This window comes from Protomyctophum bolini (assembly GCF_963924005.1).
Source record: "Protomyctophum bolini genome assembly, chromosome: 6".
Classification (NCBI taxonomy): Eukaryota; Metazoa; Chordata; class Actinopteri; order Myctophiformes; family Myctophidae; genus Protomyctophum; species Protomyctophum bolini.
The window spans coordinates 20037207-20056629 of record NC_137867.1 but is presented as its reverse complement, the minus strand read 5'-3'; the positions used below and the strand labels follow the sequence as shown (position 1 = coordinate 20056629).

Here is a 19423-nt window from a genome sequence, read left to right as displayed (position 1 = left end):
TTTTGAGAGGCAAATTATTTTGGGAGGCAAATTATTTTGGCAAATTATTTTGGCAAATTATTTTGGCAAATTATTTTGGGAAGCAAATTATTTTGGCAAATTATTTTGGGAGGCAAATTATTTTGGCAAATTATTTTGGGAGGCAAATGTTTTTGGGAGGCAAATTATTTTGGGAGGCAAATTATTTTGGCAAATTATTTTGGGAGGCAAATTATTTTGGCAAATTATTTTGGGAGGCAAATTATTTTGGCAAATTATTTTGGGAGGCAAATGTTTTTGGGAGGCAAATTATTTTGGGAGGCAAATTATTTTGGCAAATTATTTTGGGAGGCAAATTATTTTGGCAAATTATTTTGGGAGGCAAATTATTTTGGCAAATTATTTTGGGAGGCAAATTATTTTGGCAAATTATTTTGGGAGGCAAATTATTTTGGCAAATTATTTTACACTTTTGGTTATTGAGAAACAGCTCCTAAAACATTATTTGACACTTTTGGTTGTTGAAAAACAGCTTCTAACCATTATTTGACACTTTGGTTGTTGAGAAACAGCTCCTAAAACATTATTTTACACTTTTGGTTATTGAGAAACAGCTCCTAAAACATTATTTGACACTTTTGGTTGTTGAAAAACAGCTTCTAACCATTATTTGACACTTTGGTTTTTGAGAAACAGCTCCTAAAACATTATTTTACACTTTTGGTTATTGAGAAACAGCTCCTAAAACCTTATTTGACACTTTTGGTTGTTGAAAAACAGCTTCTAACCATTATTCGACACTTTGGTTTTTGAGAAACAGCTCCTAAAACATTATTTTACACTTTTGGTTGTTGAGAAACAGCTCCTAAAACATTATTTGACACTTTTGGTTGTTGAAAAACAGCTTCTAACCATTATTTGACACTTTGGTTGTTGAGAAACAGCTCCTAAAACATTATTTTACACTTTTGGTTATTGAGAAACAGCTCCTAAAACATTATTTGACACTTTTGGTTGTTGAAAAACAGCTTCTAACCATTATTTGACACTTTGGTTGTTGAGAAACAGCTCCTAAAACATTATTTTACACTTTTGGTTATTGAGAAACAGCTCCTAAAACATTATTTTACACTTTTGGTTGTTGAGAAACAGCTCCTAAAACATTATTTGACACTTTTGGTTGTTGAAAAACAGCTTCTAACCATTATTTGACACTTTGGTTGTTGAGAAACAGCTCCTAAAACATTATTTTACACTTTTGGTTGTTGAGAAACAGCTCCTAAAACATTATTTGACACTTTTGGTTGTTGAAAAACAGCTTCTAACCATTATTTGACACTTTGGTTGTTGAGAAACAGCTCCTAAAACATTATTTTACACTTTTGGTTGTTGAGAAACAGCTCCTAAAACATTATTTGACACTTTTGGTTGTTGAAAAACAGCTTCTAACCATTATTTGACACGTTGGTTGTTGAGAAACAGCTCCTAAAACATTATTTTACACTTTTGGTTATTGAGAAACAGCTCCTAAAACATTATTTTACACTTTTGGTTATTGAGAAACAGCTCCTAAAACATTATTTGACACTTTTGGTTGTTGAAAAACAGCTTCTAACCATTATTTGACACTTTGGTTGTTGAGAAACAGCTCCTAAAACATTATTTTACACTTTTGGTTATTGAGAAACAGCTCCTAAAACATTATTTGACACTTTTGGTTGTTGAAAAACAGCTTCTAACCATTATTTGACACTTTGGTTGTTAAGAAACAGCTCCTAAAACATTATTTTACACTTTTGGTTGTTGAGAAACAGCTCCTAAAACATTATTTGACACTTTTGGTTGTTGAAAAACAGCTTCTAACCATTATTTGACACTTTGGTTGTTGAGAAACAGCTCCTAAAACATTATTTTACACTTTTGGTTAGTGAGAAACAGCTCCTAAAACATTATTTGACACTTTTGGTTTTTGAAAAACAGCTTCTAACCATTATTTGACACTTTGGTTGTTGAGAAACAGCTCCTAAAACATTATTTTACACTTTTGGTTATTGAGAAACAGCTCCTAAAACATTATTTGACACTTTTGGTTGTTGAAAAACAGCTTCTAACCATTATTTGACACTTTGGTTGTTGAGAAACAGCTCCTAAAACATTATTTTACACTTTTGGTTGTTGAGAAACAGCTCCTAAAACATTATTTGACACTTTTGGTTGTTGAAAAACAGCTTCTAACCATTATTTGACACTTTGGTTGTTGAGAAACAGCTCCTAAAACATTATTTTACACTTTTGGTTGTTGAGAAACAGCTCCTAAAACATTATTTGACACTTTTGGTTGTTGAAAAACAGCTTCTAACCATTATTTGACACTTTGGTTGTTGAGAAACAGCTCCTAAAACATTATTTGACACTTTTGGTTGTTGAAAAACAGCTTCTAACCATTATTTGACACTTTGGTTGTTGAGAAACAGCTCCTAAAACATTATTTTACACTTTTGGTTATTGAGAAACAGCTCCTAAAACATTATTTGACACATTTGGTTGTTGAGAAACAGCTCCTAAAACATTATTTGACACTTTTGGTTGTTGAAAAACAGCTTCTAACCATTATTTGACACTTTGGTTGTTGAGAAACAGCTCCTAAAACATTATTTTACACATTTGGTTGTTGAGAAACAGCTCCTAAAACATTATTTGACACTTTTGGTTGTTGAAAAACAGCTTCTAACCATTATTTGACACTTTGGTTGTTGAGAAACAGCTCCTAAAACATTATTTTACACTTTTGGTTGTTGAGAAACAGCTCCTAAAACATTATTTGACACTTTTGGTTGTTGAAAAACAGCTTCTAACCATTATTTGACACTTTGGTTGTTGAGAAACAGCTCCTAAAACATTATTTTACACTTTTGGTTATTGAGAAACAGCTCCTAAAACATTATTTGACACTTTTGGTTGTTGAAAAACAGCTTCTAACCATTATTTGACACTTTGGTTGTTGAGAAACAGCTCCTAAAACATTATTTTACACATTTGGTTGTTGAGAAACAGCTCCTAAAACATTATTTGACACTTTTGGTTGTTGAAAAACAGCTTCTAACCATTATTTGACACTTTGGTTGTTGAGAAACAGCTCCTAAAACATTATTTTACACTTTTGGTTATTGAGAAACAGCTCCTAAAACATTATTTTACACTTTTGGTTGTTGAAAAACAGCTTCTAACCATTATTTGACACTTTGGTTGTTGAGAAACAGCTCCTAAAACATTATTTTACACTTTTGGTTATTGAGAAACAGCTCCTAAAACATTATTTGACACTTTTGGTTGTTGAAAAACAGCTTCTAACCATTATTTGAAACTTTGGTTGTTGAGAAACAGCTCCTAAAACATTATTTTACACTTTTGGTTATTGAGAAACAGCTCCTAAAACATTATTTGACACTTTTGGTTATTGAAAAACAGCTTCTAACCATTATTTGACACTTTGGTTCTGGTTATTTTGGGAGGCAAATTATTTTGGCAAATTATTTTGGGAGGCAAATTATTTTGGGAGGCAAATTATTTTGGGAGGCAAATTATTTTGGCAAATTATTTTGGGAGGCAAATTATTTTGGGAGGCAAATTATTTTGGCAAATTATTTTGGGAGGCAAATTATTTTGGCAAATTATTTTGGGAGGCAAATTATTTTGGGAGGCAAATTATTTTGGCAAATTATTTTGGCAAATTATTTTGGGAGGCAAATTATTTTGGCAAATTATTTTGGGAGGCAAATTATTTTGGCATGCAAATTATTTTGGGAGGCAAATTATTTTGAGAGGCAAATTATTTTGGGAGGCAAATTATTTTGGCAAATTATTTTGGCAAATTATTTTGGGAAGCAAATTATTTTGGCAAATTATTTTGGGAGGCAAATTATTTTGGCAAATTATTTTGGGAGGCAAATGTTTTTGGGAGGCAAATTATTTTGGGAGGCAAATTATTTTGGCAAATTATTTTGGGAGGCAAATTATTTTGGCAAATTATTTTGGGAGGCAAATTATTTTGGCAAATTATTTTGGGAGGCAAATGTTTTTGGGAGGCAAATTATTTTGGGAGGCAAATTATTTTGGCAAATTATTTTGGGAGGCAAATTATTTTGGCAAATTATTTTGGGAGGCAAATTATTTTGGCAAATTATTTTGGGAGGCAAATTATTTTGGCAAATTATTTTGGGAGGCAAATTATTTTGGCAAATTATTTTACACTTTTGGTTATTGAGAAACAGCTCCTAAAACATTATTTGACACTTTTGGTTGTTGAAAAACAGCTTCTAACCATTATTTGACACTTTGGTTGTTGAGAAACAGCTCCTAAAACATTATTTTACACTTTTGGTTATTGAGAAACAGCTCCTAAAACATTATTTGACACTTTTGGTTGTTGAAAAACAGCTTCTAACCATTATTTGACACTTTGGTTTTTGAGAAACAGCTCCTAAAACATTATTTTACACTTTTGGTTATTGAGAAACAGCTCCTAAAACCTTATTTGACACTTTTGGTTGTTGAAAAACAGCTTCTAACCATTATTCGACACTTTGGTTTTTGAGAAACAGCTCCTAAAACATTATTTTACACTTTTGGTTGTTGAGAAACAGCTCCTAAAACATTATTTGACACTTTTGGTTGTTGAAAAACAGCTTCTAACCATTATTTGACACTTTGGTTGTTGAGAAACAGCTCCTAAAACATTATTTTACACTTTTGGTTATTGAGAAACAGCTCCTAAAACATTATTTGACACTTTTGGTTGTTGAAAAACAGCTTCTAACCATTATTTGACACTTTGGTTGTTGAGAAACAGCTCCTAAAACATTATTTTACACTTTTGGTTATTGAGAAACAGCTCCTAAAACATTATTTTACACTTTTGGTTGTTGAGAAACAGCTCCTAAAACATTATTTGACACTTTTGGTTGTTGAAAAACAGCTTCTAACCATTATTTGACACTTTGGTTGTTGAGAAACAGCTCCTAAAACATTATTTTACACTTTTGGTTGTTGAGAAACAGCTCCTAAAACATTATTTGACACTTTTGGTTGTTGAAAAACAGCTTCTAACCATTATTTGACACTTTGGTTGTTGAGAAACAGCTCCTAAAACATTATTTTACACTTTTGGTTGTTGAGAAACAGCTCCTAAAACATTATTTGACACTTTTGGTTGTTGAAAAACAGCTTCTAACCATTATTTGACACGTTGGTTGTTGAGAAACAGCTCCTAAAACATTATTTTACACTTTTGGTTATTGAGAAACAGCTCCTAAAACATTATTTGACACTTTTGGTTGTTGAAAAACAGCTTCTAACCATTATTTGACACTTTGGTTGTTGAGAAACAGCTCCTAAAACATTATTTTACACATTTGGTTGTTGAGAAACAGCTCCTAAAACATTATTTGACACTTTTGGTTGTTGAAAAACAGCTTCTAACCATTATTTGACACTTTGGTTGTTGAGAAACAGCTCCTAAAACATTATTTTACACTTTTGGTTATTGAGAAACAGCTCCTAAAACATTATTTTACACTTTTGGTTGTTGAAAAACAGCTTCTAACCATTATTTGACACTTTGGTTGTTGAGAAACAGCTCCTAAAACATTATTTTACACTTTTGGTTATTGAGAAACAGCTCCTAAAACATTATTTGACACTTTTGGTTGTTGAAAAACAGCTTCTAACCATTATTTGACACTTTGGTTGTTGAGAAACAGCTCCTAAAACATTATTTTACACTTTTGGTTATTGAGAAACAGCTCCTAAAACATTATTTGACACTTTTGGTTGTTGTAAAACAGCTTCTAACCATTATTTGACACTTTGGTTGTTGAGAAACAGCTCCTAAAACATTATTTTACACTTTTGGTTGTTGAGAAACAGCTCCTAAAACATTATTTGACACTTTTGGTTGTTGAAAAACAGCTTCTAACCATTATTTGACACTTTGGTTGTTGAGAAACAGCTCCTAAAACATTATTTGACACTTTGGTTGTTGAGAAACAGCTCCTAAAACATTATTTTACACTTTTGGTTATTGAGAAACAGCTCCTAAAACATTATTTGACACTTTTGGTTGTTGAAAAACAGCTTCTAACCATTATTTGACACTTTGGTTGTTGAGAAACAGCTCCTAAAACATTATTTTACACTTTTGGTTAGTGAGAAACAGCTCCTAAAACATTATTTGACACTTTTGGTTGTTGAAAAACAGCTTCTAACCATTATTTGACACTTTGGTTGTTGAGAAACAGCTCCTAAAACATTATTTTACACTTTTGGTTATTGAGAAACAGCTCCTAAAACATTATTTGACACTTTTGGTTGTTGAAAAACAGCTTCTAACCATTATTTGACACTTTGGTTGTTGAGAAACAGCTCCTAAAACATTATTTTACAATTTTGGTTGTTGAGAAACAGCTCCTAAAACATTATTTGACACTTTTGGTTGTTGAAAAACAGCTTCTAACCATTATTTGACACTTTGGTTGTTGAGAAACAGCTCCTAAAACATTATTTTACACTTTTGGTTGTTGAGAAACAGCTCCTAAAACATTATTTGACACTTTTGGTTGTTGAAAAACAGCTTCTAACCATTATTTGACACTTTGGTTGTTGAGAAACAGCTCCTAAAACATTATTTTACACTTTTGGTTATTGAGAAACAGCTCCTAAAACATTATTTGACACTTTTGGTTATTGAAAAACAGCTTCTAACCATTATTTGACACTTTGGTTGTTGAGAAACAGCTCCTAAAACATTATTTTACACTTTTGGTTGTTGAGAAACAGCTCCTAAAACATTATTTGACACTTTTGGTTGTTGAAAAACAGCTTCTAACCATTATTTGACACTTTGGTTGTTGAGAAACAGCTCCTAAAACATTATTTTACACTTTTGGTTGTTGAGAAACAGCTCCTAAAACATTATTTGACACTTTTGGTTGTTGAAAAACAGCTTCTAACCATTATTTGACACTTTGGTTGTTGAGAAACAGCTCCTAAAACATTATTTTACACTTTTGGTTGTTGAGAAACAGCTCCTAAAACATTATTTTACACTTTTGGTTGTTGAGAAACAGCTCCTAAAACATTATTTGACACTTTTGGTTGTTGAAAAACAGCTTCTAACCATTATTTGACACTTTGGTTGTTGAGAAACAGCTCCTAAAACATTATTTTACACGTTTGGTTATTGAGAAACAGCTCCTAAAACATTATTTGACACTTTTGGTTGTTGAAAAACAGCTTCTAACCATTATTTGACACTTTGGTTGTTGAGAAACAGCTCCTAAAACATTATTTTAAACTTTTGGTTGTTGAGAAACAGCTCCTAAAACATTATTTGACACTTTTGGTTGTTGAAAAACAGCTTCTAACCATTATTTGACACTTTGGTTGTTGAGAAACAGCTCCTAAAACATTATTTTACACTTTTGGTTATTGAGAAACAGCTCCTAAAACATTATTTGACACTTTTGGTTGTTGAAAAACAGCTTCTAACCATTATTTGACACTTTGGTTGTTGAGAAACAGCTCCTAAAACATTATTTTACACTTTTGGTTGTTGAGAAACAGCTCCTAAAACATTATTTGACACTTTTGGTTGTTGAAAAACAGCTTCTAACCATTATTTGACACTTTGGTTGTTGAGAAACAGCTCCTAAAACATTATTTTACACTTTTGGTTATTGAGAAACAGCTCCTAAAACATTATTTGACACTTTGGTTGTTGAGAAACAGCTCCTAAAACATTATTTGACACTTTTGGTTGTTGAAAAACAGCTTCTAACCATTATTTGACACTTTGGTTGTTGAGAAACAGCTCCTAAAACATTATTTTACACTTTTGGTTGTTGAGAAACAGCTCCTAAAACATTATTTGACACTTTTGGTTGTTGAAAAACAGCTTCTAACCATTATTTGACACTTTGGTTGTTGAGAAACAGCTCCTAAAACATTATTTGACACTTTTGGTTGTTGAGAAACAGCTCCTAAAACATTATTTGACACTTTTGGTTGTTGAAAAACAGCTTCTAACCATTATTTGACACTTTGGGTTGTTGAGAAACAGCTCATAAAACATTATTTGACACTTTTGGTTGTTAAAAAACAGCTTCTAACCATTATTTGACACTTTGGTTGTTGAGAAACAGCTCCTAAAACATTATTTGACACTTTTGGTTGTTGAGAAACAGCTCCTAAAACATTATTTGACACTTTTGGTTGTTGAAAAACAGCTTCTAAACATTATTTGACACTTTGGTTGTTGAGAAACAGCTCCTAAAACATTATTTTACACTTTTGGTTAGTGAGAAACAGCTCCTAAAACATTATTTGACACTTTTGGTTGTTGAAAAACAGCTTCTAACCATTATTTGACACTTTGGTTGTTGAGAAACAGCTCCTAAAACATTATTTTACACTTTTGGTTATTGAGAAACAGCTCCTAAAACATTATTTGACACTTTTGGTTGTTGAAAAACAGCTTCTAACCATTATTTGACACTTTGGTTGTTGAGAAACAGCTCCTAAAACATTATTTTACAATTTTGGTTGTTGAGAAACAGCTCCTAAAACATTATTTGACACTTTTGGTTGTTGAAAAACAGCTTCTAACCATTATTTGACACTTTGGTTGTTGAGAAACAGCTCCTAAAACATTATTTTACACTTTTGGTTGTTGAGAAACAGCTCCTAAAACATTATTTGACACTTTTGGTTGTTGAAAAACAGCTTCTAACCATTATTTGACACTTTGGTTGTTGAGAAACAGCTCCTAAAACATTATTTTACACTTTTGGTTATTGAGAAACAGCTCCTAAAACATTATTTGACACTTTTGGTTATTGAAAAACAGCTTCTAACCATTATTTGACACTTTGGTTGTTGAGAAACAGCTCCTAAAACATTATTTTACACTTTTGGTTGTTGAGAAACAGCTCCTAAAACATTATTTGACACTTTTGGTTGTTGAAAAACAGCTTCTAACCATTATTTGACACTTTGGTTGTTGAGAAACAGCTCCTAAAACATTATTTTACACTTTTGGTTGTTGAGAAACAGCTCCTAAAACATTATTTGACACTTTTGGTTGTTGAAAAACAGCTTCTAACCATTATTTGACACTTTGGTTGTTGAGAAACAGCTCCTAAAACATTATTTTACACTTTTGGTTGTTGAGAAACAGCTCCTAAAACATTATTTGACACTTTTGGTTGTTGAAAAACAGCTTCTAACCATTATTTGACACTTTGGGTTGTTGAGAAACAGCTCATAAAACATTATTTGACACTTTTGGTTGTTAAAAAACAGCTTCTAACCATTATTTGACACTTTGGTTGTTGAGAAACAGCTCCTAAAACATTATTTGACACTTTTGGTTGTTGAGAAACAGCTCCTAAAACATTATTTGACACTTTTGGTTGTTGAAAAACAGCTTCTAAACATTATTTGACACTTTGGTTGTTGAGAAACAGCTCCTAAAACATTATTTTACACTTTTGGTTAGTGAGAAACAGCTCCTAAAACATTATTTGACACTTTTGGTTGTTGAAAAACAGCTTCTAACCATTATTTGACACTTTGGTTGTTGAGAAACAGCTCCTAAAACATTATTTTACACTTTTGGTTATTGAGAAACAGCTCCTAAAACATTATTTGACACTTTTGGTTGTTGAAAAACAGCTTCTAACCATTATTTGACACTTTGGTTGTTGAGAAACAGCTCCTAAAACATTATTTTACAATTTTGGTTGTTGAGAAACAGCTCCTAAAACATTATTTGACACTTTTGGTTGTTGAAAAACAGCTTCTAACCATTATTTGACACTTTGGTTGTTGAGAAACAGCTCCTAAAACATTATTTTACACTTTTGGTTGTTGAGAAACAGCTCCTAAAACATTATTTGACACTTTTGGTTGTTGAAAAACAGCTTCTAACCATTATTTGACACTTTGGTTGTTGAGAAACAGCTCCTAAAACATTATTTTACACTTTTGGTTATTGAGAAACAGCTCCTAAAACATTATTTGACACTTTTGGTTATTGAAAAACAGCTTCTAACATTATTTGACACTTTGGTTGTTGAGAAACAGCTCCTAAAACATTATTTTACACTTTTAGTTGTTGAGAAACAGCTCCTAAAACATTATTTGACACTTTTGGTTGTTGAAAAACAGCTTCTAACCATTATTTGACACTTTGGTTGTTGAGAAACAGCTCCTAAAACATTATTTTACACTTTTGGTTGTTGAGAAACAGCTCCTAAAACATTATTTGACACTTTTGGTTGTTGAAAAACAGCTTCTAACCATTATTTGACACTTTGGTTGTTGAGAAACAGCTCCTAAAACATTATTTTACACTTTTGGTTGTTGAGAAACAGCTCCTAAAACATTATTTTACACTTTTGGTTGTTGAGAAACAGCTCCTAAAACATTATTTGACACTTTTGGTTGTTGAAAAACAGCTTCTAACCATTATTTGACACTTTGGTTGTTGAGAAACAGCTCCTAAAACATTATTTTACACGTTTGGTTATTGAGAAACAGCTCCTAAAACATTATTTGACACTTTTGGTTGTTGAAAAACAGCTTCTAACCATTATTTGACACTTTGGTTGTTGAGAAACAGCTCCTAAAACATTATTTTAAACTTTTGGTTGTTGAGAAACAGCTCCTAAAACATTATTTGACACTTTTGGTTGTTGAAAAACAGCTTCTAACCATTATTTGACACTTTGGTTGTTGAGAAACAGCTCCTAAAACATTATTTTACACTTTTGGTTATTGAGAAACAGCTCCTAAAACATTATTTGACACTTTTGGTTGTTGAAAAACAGCTTCTAACCATTATTTGACACTTTGGTTGTTGAGAAACAGCTCCTAAAACATTATTTTACACTTTTGGTTGTTGAGAAACAGCTCCTAAAACATTATTTGACACTTTTGGTTGTTGAAAAACAGCTTCTAACCATTATTTGACACTTTGGTTGTTGAGAAACAGCTCCTAAAACATTATTTTACACTTTTGGTTATTGAGAAACAGCTCCTAAAACATTATTTGACACTTTGGTTGTTGAGAAACAGCTCCTAAAACATTATTTGACACTTTTGGTTGTTGAAAAACAGCTTCTAACCATTATTTGACACTTTGGTTGTTGAGAAACAGCTCCTAAAACATTATTTTACACTTTTGGTTGTTGAGAAACAGCTCCTAAAACATTATTTGACACTTTTGGTTGTTGAAAAACAGCTTCTAACCATTATTTGACACTTTGGTTGTTGAGAAACAGCTCCTAAAACATTATTTGACACTTTGTTGTTGAGAAACAGCTCCTAAAACATTATTTGACACTTTTGGTTGTTGAAAAACAGCTTCTAACCATTATTTGACACTTTGGGTTGTTGAGAAACAGCTCATAAAACATTATTTGACACTTTTGGTTGTTAAAAAACAGCTTCTAACCATTATTTGACACTTTGGTTGTTGAGAAACAGCTCCTAAAACATTATTTGACACTTTTGGTTGTTGAGAAACAGCTCCTAAAACATTATTTGACACTTTTGGTTGTTGAAAAACAGCTTCTAAACATTATTTGACACTTTGGTTGTTGAGAAACAGCTCCTAAAACATTATTTGACACTTTTGGTTGTTGAAAAACAGCTTCTAACCATTATTTGACACTTTGGTTGTTGAGAAACAGCTCCTAAAACATTATTTGACACTTTCGGTTGTTGAGAAACAGCTCCTAAAACATTATTTGACACTTTTGGTTGTTGAAAAACAGCTTCTAACCATTATTTGACACTTTGGTTGTTGAGAAACAGCTCCTAAAACATTATTTGACACTTTTGGTTGTTGAGAAACAGCTCCTAAAACATTATTTGACACTTTTGGTTGTTGAAAAACAGCTTCTAACCATTATTTGACACTTTGGTTGTTGAGAAACAGCTCCTAAAACATTATTTGACACTTTTGGTTGTTGAAAAACAGCTTCTAACCATTATTTTACACTTTGGTTGTTGAGAAACAGCTCCTAAAACATTATTTGACACTTTTGGTTGTTGAGAAACAGCTCCTAAAACATTATTTGACACTTTTGGTTGTTGAAAAACAGCTTCTAACCATTATTTGACACTTTGGTTGTTGAGAAACAGCTCCTAAAACATTATTTGACACTTTTGGTTGTTGAGAAACAGCTCCTAAAACATTATTTGACACTTTTGGTTGTTGAAAAACAGCTTCTAACCATTATTTGACACTTTGGTTGTTGAGAAACAGCTCCTAAAACATTATTTGACACTTTTGGTTGTTGAAAAACAGCTTCTAACCATTATTTGACACTTTGGTTGTTGAGAAACAGCTCCTAAAACATTATTTGACACTTTTGGTTGTTGAGAAACAGCTCCTAAAACATTATTTGACACTTTTGGTTGTTGAAAAACAGCTTCTAACCATTATTTGACACTTTGGGTTGTTGAGAAACAGCTCATAAAACATTATTTTACACTTTTGGTTGTTAAAAAACAGCTTCTAACCATTATTTGACACTTTGGTTGTTGAGAAACAGCTCCTAAAACATTATTTGACACTTTTGGTTGTTGAGAAACAGCTCCTAAAACATTATTTGACACTTTTGGTTGTTGAAAAACAGCTTCTAAACATTATTTGACACTTTGGTTGTTGAGAAACAGCTCCTAAAACATTATTTGACACTTTTGGTTGTTGAGAAACAGCTCATAAAACATTATTTGACACTTTTGGTTGTTGAAAAACAGCTTCTAACCATTATTTGACACTTTGGTTGTTGAGAAACAGCTCCTAAAACATTATTTGACACTTTTGGTTGTTGAAAAACAGCTTCTAACCATTATTTGACACTTTGGTTGTTGAGAAACAGCTCCTAAAACATTATTTGACACTTTCGGTTGTTGAGAAACAGCTCCTAAAACATTATTTGACACTTTTGGTTGTTGAAAAACAGCTTCTAACCATTATTTGACACTTTGGTTGTTGAGAAACAGCTCATAAAACATTATTTGACACTTTTGGTTGTTAAAAAACAGCTTCTAACCATTATTTGACACTTTGGTTGTTGAGAAACAGCTCCTAAAACATTATTTGACACTTTTGGTTGTTGAAAAACAGCTTCTAACCATTATTTGACACTTTGGTTGTTGAGAAACAGCTCCTAAAACATTATGGCAAGCTCACACCGACCAACTCATTGGAGGAAATGTGGGGTTCAGTGTCCAAGGACACTTCGACATGTGGACAGGAGGAGCCGGGATTCAAACCGCCGACCCACAGATCATTGGACGACCTGCTCTACATCCTGAACCACAGCCGCCCACCATGGATGGTTCTTGACATAAGCGATGACGACAGATATCATATACCGTTAGTACGTTACCGTATATTATATACATATGCACAGTTGCAGTGCACACACAGAGTTGTGGAATTTATAGCTAGGGTAACAGGACAACTCACCCTCCCGGAATTTTCAGGATAAAGGAAACATTCAGTCTAAATGTCCAGTTTGCTAATTCACGCCAACTTTGGTGTTGAAACTTTCACAACAGTAGACAGTGTCGGTTCACGGAAGTTGTTGTAGGCTATGTGGGGATTCTCTGACAACATTTGAGTGGGCAAAACCTTACATAATACTAAATTATCAATATAAGTAAAATAATAGCCTTTCCATAGGAGAATCTTTTTATATTTTTCCAAAAAGAATATAAACAGCCAATTGCATATAAGTTATGAATCTTGAACCTAAGGTAACTAAAGGTTTGCTGTAGTGTATGTAAGCATTGTAAGGCAGTGTGTAAACTGTGTTTGAATCTGCATACATTACAGGACTATCGCCTAAGTTGCCCCCCTGCTCCTAGCCCCTCCCACCCCTCTCTGGGGAAACCTCTGGGATGAAAAACGGGCAAGCCCCTTTTCTACATTATTTTACACTTTTAGTTGTTGAGAAACAGCTCCTAAAACATTATTTGACACTTTTGGTTGTTGAAAAACAGCTTCTAACCATTATTTGACACTTTGGTTGTTGAGAAACAGCTCCTAAAACATTATTTTACACTTTTGGTTGTTGAGAAACAGCTCCTAAAACATTATTTGACACTTTTGGTTGTTGAAAAACAGCTTCTAACCATTATTTGACACTTTGGTTGTTGAGAAACAGCTCCTAAAACATTATTTTACACTTTTGGTTGTTGAGAAACAGCTCCTAAAACATTATTTTACACTTTTGGTTGTTGAGAAACAGCTCCTAAAACATTATTTGACACTTTTGGTTGTTGAAAAACAGCTTCTAACCATTATTTGACACTTTGGTTGTTGAGAAACAGCTCCTAAAACATTATTTTACACGTTTGGTTATTGAGAAACAGCTCCTAAAACATTATTTGACACTTTTGGTTGTTGAAAAACAGCTTCTAACCATTATTTGACACTTTGGTTGTTGAGAAACAGCTCCTAAAACATTATTTTAAACTTTTGGTTGTTGAGAAACAGCTCCTAAAACATTATTTGACACTTTTGGTTGTTGAAAAACAGCTTCTAACCATTATTTGACACTTTGGTTGTTGAGAAACAGCTCCTAAAACATTATTTTACACTTTTGGTTATTGAGAAACAGCTCCTAAAACATTATTTGACACTTTTGGTTGTTGAAAAACAGCTTCTAACCATTATTTGACACTTTGGTTGTTGAGAAACAGCTCCTAAAACATTATTTTACACTTTTGGTTGTTGAGAAACAGCTCCTAAAACATTATTTGACACTTTTGGTTGTTGAAAAACAGCTTCTAACCATTATTTGACACTTTGGTTGTTGAGAAACAGCTCCTAAAACATTATTTTACACTTTTGGTTATTGAGAAACAGCTCCTAAAACATTATTTGACACTTTGGTTGTTGAGAAACAGCTCCTAAAACATTATTTGACACTTTTGGTTGTTGAAAAACAGCTTCTAACCATTATTTGACACTTTGGTTGTTGAGAAACAGCTCCTAAAACATTATTTTACACTTTTGGTTGTTGAGAAACAGCTCCTAAAACATTATTTGACACTTTTGGTTGTTGAAAAACAGCTTCTAACCATTATTTGACACTTTGGTTGTTGAGAAACAGCTCCTAAAACATTATTTGACACTTTGTTGTTGAGAAACAGCTCCTAAAACATTATTTGACACTTTTGGTTGTTGAAAAACAGCTTCTAACCATTATTTGACACTTTGGGTTGTTGAGAAACAGCTCATAAAACATTATTTGACACTTTTGGTTGTTAAAAAACAGCTTCTAACCATTATTTGACACTTTGGTTGTTGAGAAACAGCTCCTAAAACATTATTTGACACTTTTGGTTGTTGAGAAACAGCTCCTAAAACATTATTTGACACTTTTGGTTGTTGAAAAACAGCTTCTAAACATTATTTGACACTTTGGTTGTTGAGAAACAGCTCCTAAAACATTATTTGACACTTTTGGTTGTTGAAAAACAGCTTCTAACCATTATTTGACACTTTGGTTGTTGAGAAACAGCTCCTAAAACATTATTTGACACTTTCGGTTGTTGAGAAACAGCTCCTAAAACATTATTTGACACTTTTGGTTGTTGAAAAACAGCTTCTAACCATTATTTGACACTTTGGTTGTTGAGAAACAGCTCCTAAAACATTATTTGACACTTTTGGTTGTTGAGAAACAGCTCCTAAAACATTATTTGACACTTTTGGTTGTTGAAAAACAGCTTCTAACCATTATTTGACACTTTGGTTGTTGAGAAACAGCTCCTAAAACATTATTTGACACTTTTGGTTGTTGAAAAACAGCTTCTAACCATTATTTTACACTTTGGTTGTTGAGAAACAGCTCCTAAAACATTATTTGACACTTTTGGTTGTTGAGAAACAGCTCCTAAAACATTATTTGACACTTTTGGTTGTTGAAAAACAGCTTCTAACCATTATTTGACACTTTGGGTTGTTGAGAAACAGCTCATAAAACATTATTTTACACTTTTGGTTGTTAAAAAACAGCTTCTAACCATTATTTGACACTTTGGTTGTTGAGAAACAGCTCCTAAAACATTATTTGACACTTTTGGTTGTTGAGAAACAGCTCCTAAAACATTATTTGACACTTTTGGTTGTTGAAAAACAGCTTCTAAACATTATTTGACACTTTGGTTGTTGAGAAACAGCTCCTAAAACATTATTTGACACTTTTGGTTGTTGAGAAACAGCTCATAAAACATTATTTGACACTTTTGGTTGTTGAAAAACAGCTTCTAACCATTATTTGACACTTTGGTTGTTGAGAAACAGCTCCTAAAACATTATTTGACACTTTTGGTTGTTGAAAAACAGCTTCTAACCATTATTTGACACTTTGGTTGTTGAGAAACAGCTCCTAAAACATTATTTGACACTTTCGGTTGTTGAGAAACAGCTCCTAAAACATTATTTGACACTTTTGGTTGTTGAAAAACAGCTTCTAACCATTATTTGACACTTTGGTTGTTGAGAAACAGCTCATAAAACATTATTTGACACTTTTGGTTGTTAAAAAACAGCTTCTAACCATTATTTGACACTTTGGTTGTTGAGAAACAGCTCCTAAAACATTATTTGACACTTTTGGTTGTTGAAAAACAGCTTCTAACCATTATTTGACACTTTGGTTGTTGAGAAACAGCTCCTAAAACATTATGGCAAGCTCACACCGACCAACTCATTGGAGGAAATGTGGGGTTCAGTGTCCAAGGACACTTCGACATGTGGACAGGAGGAGCCGGGATTCAAACCGCCGACCCACAGATCATTGGACGACCTGCTCTACATCCTGAACCACAGCCGCCCACCATGGATGGTTCTTGACATAAGCGATGACGACAGATATCATATACCGTTAGTACGTTACCGTATATTATATACATATGCACAGTTGCAGTGCACACACAGAGTTGTGGAATTTATAGCTAGGGTAACAGGACAACTCACCCTCCCGGAATTTTCAGGATAAAGGAAACATTCAGTCTAAATGTCCAGTTTGCTAATTCACGCCAACTTTGGTGTTGAAACTTTCACAACAGTAGACAGTGTCGGTTCACGGAAGTTGTTGTAGGCTATGTGGGGATTCTCTGACAACATTTGAGTGGGCAAAACCTTACATAATACTAAATTATCAATATAAGTAAAATAATAGCCTTTCCATAGGAGAATCTTTTTATATTTTTCCAAAAAGAATATAAACAGCCAATTGCATATAAGTTATGAATCTTGAACCTAAGGTAACTAAAGGTTTGCTGTAGTGTATGTAAGCATTGTAAGGCAGTGTGTAAACTGTGTTTGAATCTGCATACATTACAGGACTATCGCCTAAGTTGCCCCCCTGCTCCTAGCCCCTCCCACCCCTCTCTGGGGAAACCTCTGGGATGAAAAACGGGCAAGCCCCTTTTCTACCAGGGTGAGTTATCCAGTATTTGTAGCTAGATGTGAATAATAATAATTATATAATTAATCAAATACATACTTCAAGGCTGAGTTGCCCTTCTGGTGGACTCTGGTCTGGAGTCGGTTCCAGTTCATGCACTAAATTGTATACAAGTAAAATAGAAGAGAGTGGAGAGGAATGGAGCAGATCAGAGAAACAGAACATGAGACAGTTAAATAAATGTAATTAGAAAAATAAAATCTAACACTGAATGCCCAAACCCAGACTACACATGTGATTTGCAGACTTGGAGTAAATTAGATGATTTAGACATTTTAGTGCACATTCAGTTTGGAGTAGTTGCACATTGCTTTCTATATCAACATTACATCAGTCAGCCTTCCAGCTAGCACTCCTGGAAAGGGCAACGCCTTGTTTTTAGCATATCCAACTGGGTTAAAACTAAAAGTATGTAATGTATGTTGAAATGAAGCTTGAATATCAATGACCTGCCTGCATAAGGGAAGAGAAGTTGTGAACCCGTCAGACCAAGAGTCACCCTGAGGAAGTGCCTAAGGCCCCGGGGCCCATAAATATCCACACAGGGTAAAGACTCGGAGAGGCTTGGGTTCGTGTTGAGACTCACAGTACACAGGAGTCCAGGCAGGCCAAACAGGTGATCCCCATGCAAGTGGGAGATGAAAACTTTAGTGATTCGACCTGTATATAATTGTAAAAACATGAAAAATATTGCAGTAGTCAATACAGACATTCTTTGACATAAGATTGTTTGAGAACCACGTACACGTAGACTCACCAGCTCGCAGCTGACTCTTCATGATCTGAGTCTGGGTTCCCTCGCCGCAGTCGAACAGCCAACATTCTCCCTCGGTCCTCAGAACCAGCGCGGAGGCGCCGCGGTGCGGGGCCGGATAGGCAGACCCAGTCCCCAGAAAAGTCAGATCCATTGTCATTTTCTCCTGAAAAAATAAATAAAATAATATGTTTATAAAACAACTCTTGACATGAACTGAGTACTGACCGAGGCCACGTTCCAGTTCCAGCAGTTCCAGTTGTAATGTAAACACAGGCTCACGATGATGACGCGCAACACAAGCGACGTATGTTTACTTATTTTTCTAATATTTCTTTAATCGTATAATAATAATGTAATGGCAGATATACATTAGTACACACAACAGGAGAAATATGATACCACGTGGCACGCGCCTCATAGACACATTGTTTATTATCCTGCTTTTGCTAAAATTCTGTTTTAACCTGGGAGTGGCTTTATGACAGCATTAACCGTCACAATCCCCCCCCCCCCCCTCCATCTATTTACTGGAAAGTATTAAACAGTTGATATTCATTGTGTTCAAGGCCCCAAATAATACCCCAGAAAGCATGAGTGTCTATTTCAAACTACTCGCAGTAGCCTCGGAAACCCAGACGTTTTTATTTAACCTGGGAGTGACCACTAAAAAGCCTTAGCTTAGTATACTACACACCCACACAACACCAGAGGCAGTGCAAACCATGTACAACCCAGATTCGGCACAAACAAGGGACTAAATTATTTTCGCTCCTATGCCACCAAAATGTGTAACGCCCTACCAACAGTCATTAAGACATGTGAATCCCTTGACTCCTTCAAAACCGCTCTCAAAGGGCACCTATGGTTGGCTGCAATTTGAAACTGGCCTCTGTAAAATCTGAATCCTTCCCCCCACCCACGCCCCTTTCCCCTCACTGTATATGTATCTTTTCCCTTTTTGCTTCCTATATGATGAATTCCTGTTCTGTTTTTTAACTACATAGAAGTGTCTATTTGTATGTCTCTAAATGTTTTGATGAATTGAACAATGTGGACCCTGTTGTAAACAAGTGTAATGCTTAATTGGGTCGTCCACTCACAGTTAAGTCTTTGTATTGAGTAAGTTTGTGCT

General features: G+C 33.8%; 1 protein-coding gene across 2 annotated transcripts in view; it reads right to left on the bottom strand.

The window, feature by feature from the left end:
• LOC308316674 (zinc phosphodiesterase ELAC protein 1-like) overlaps positions 1 to 18526 on the bottom strand; it is a 115694-nt gene extending 97168 nt beyond the window's left edge. Inside the window, exons 1-3 of one of the 2 annotated variants that reach the window (XM_080765378.1) lie at positions 18280 to 18526; positions 17988 to 18194; positions 17574 to 17632 (exon numbers count right to left, since the gene is read on the bottom strand). In XM_080765378.1, the coding sequence (XP_080621504.1) occupies positions 17574 to 17632; positions 17988 to 18194; positions 18280 to 18448 (435 nt within the window). In that variant the 5' untranslated portion in view covers positions 18449 to 18526. The remainder of the gene's footprint in view (positions 1 to 17573; positions 17633 to 17987; positions 18195 to 18279) is intronic. The other variant, XM_080765379.1, reaches the window with a different exon arrangement.
• Positions 18527 to 19423: the final 897 nt, after the last annotated feature.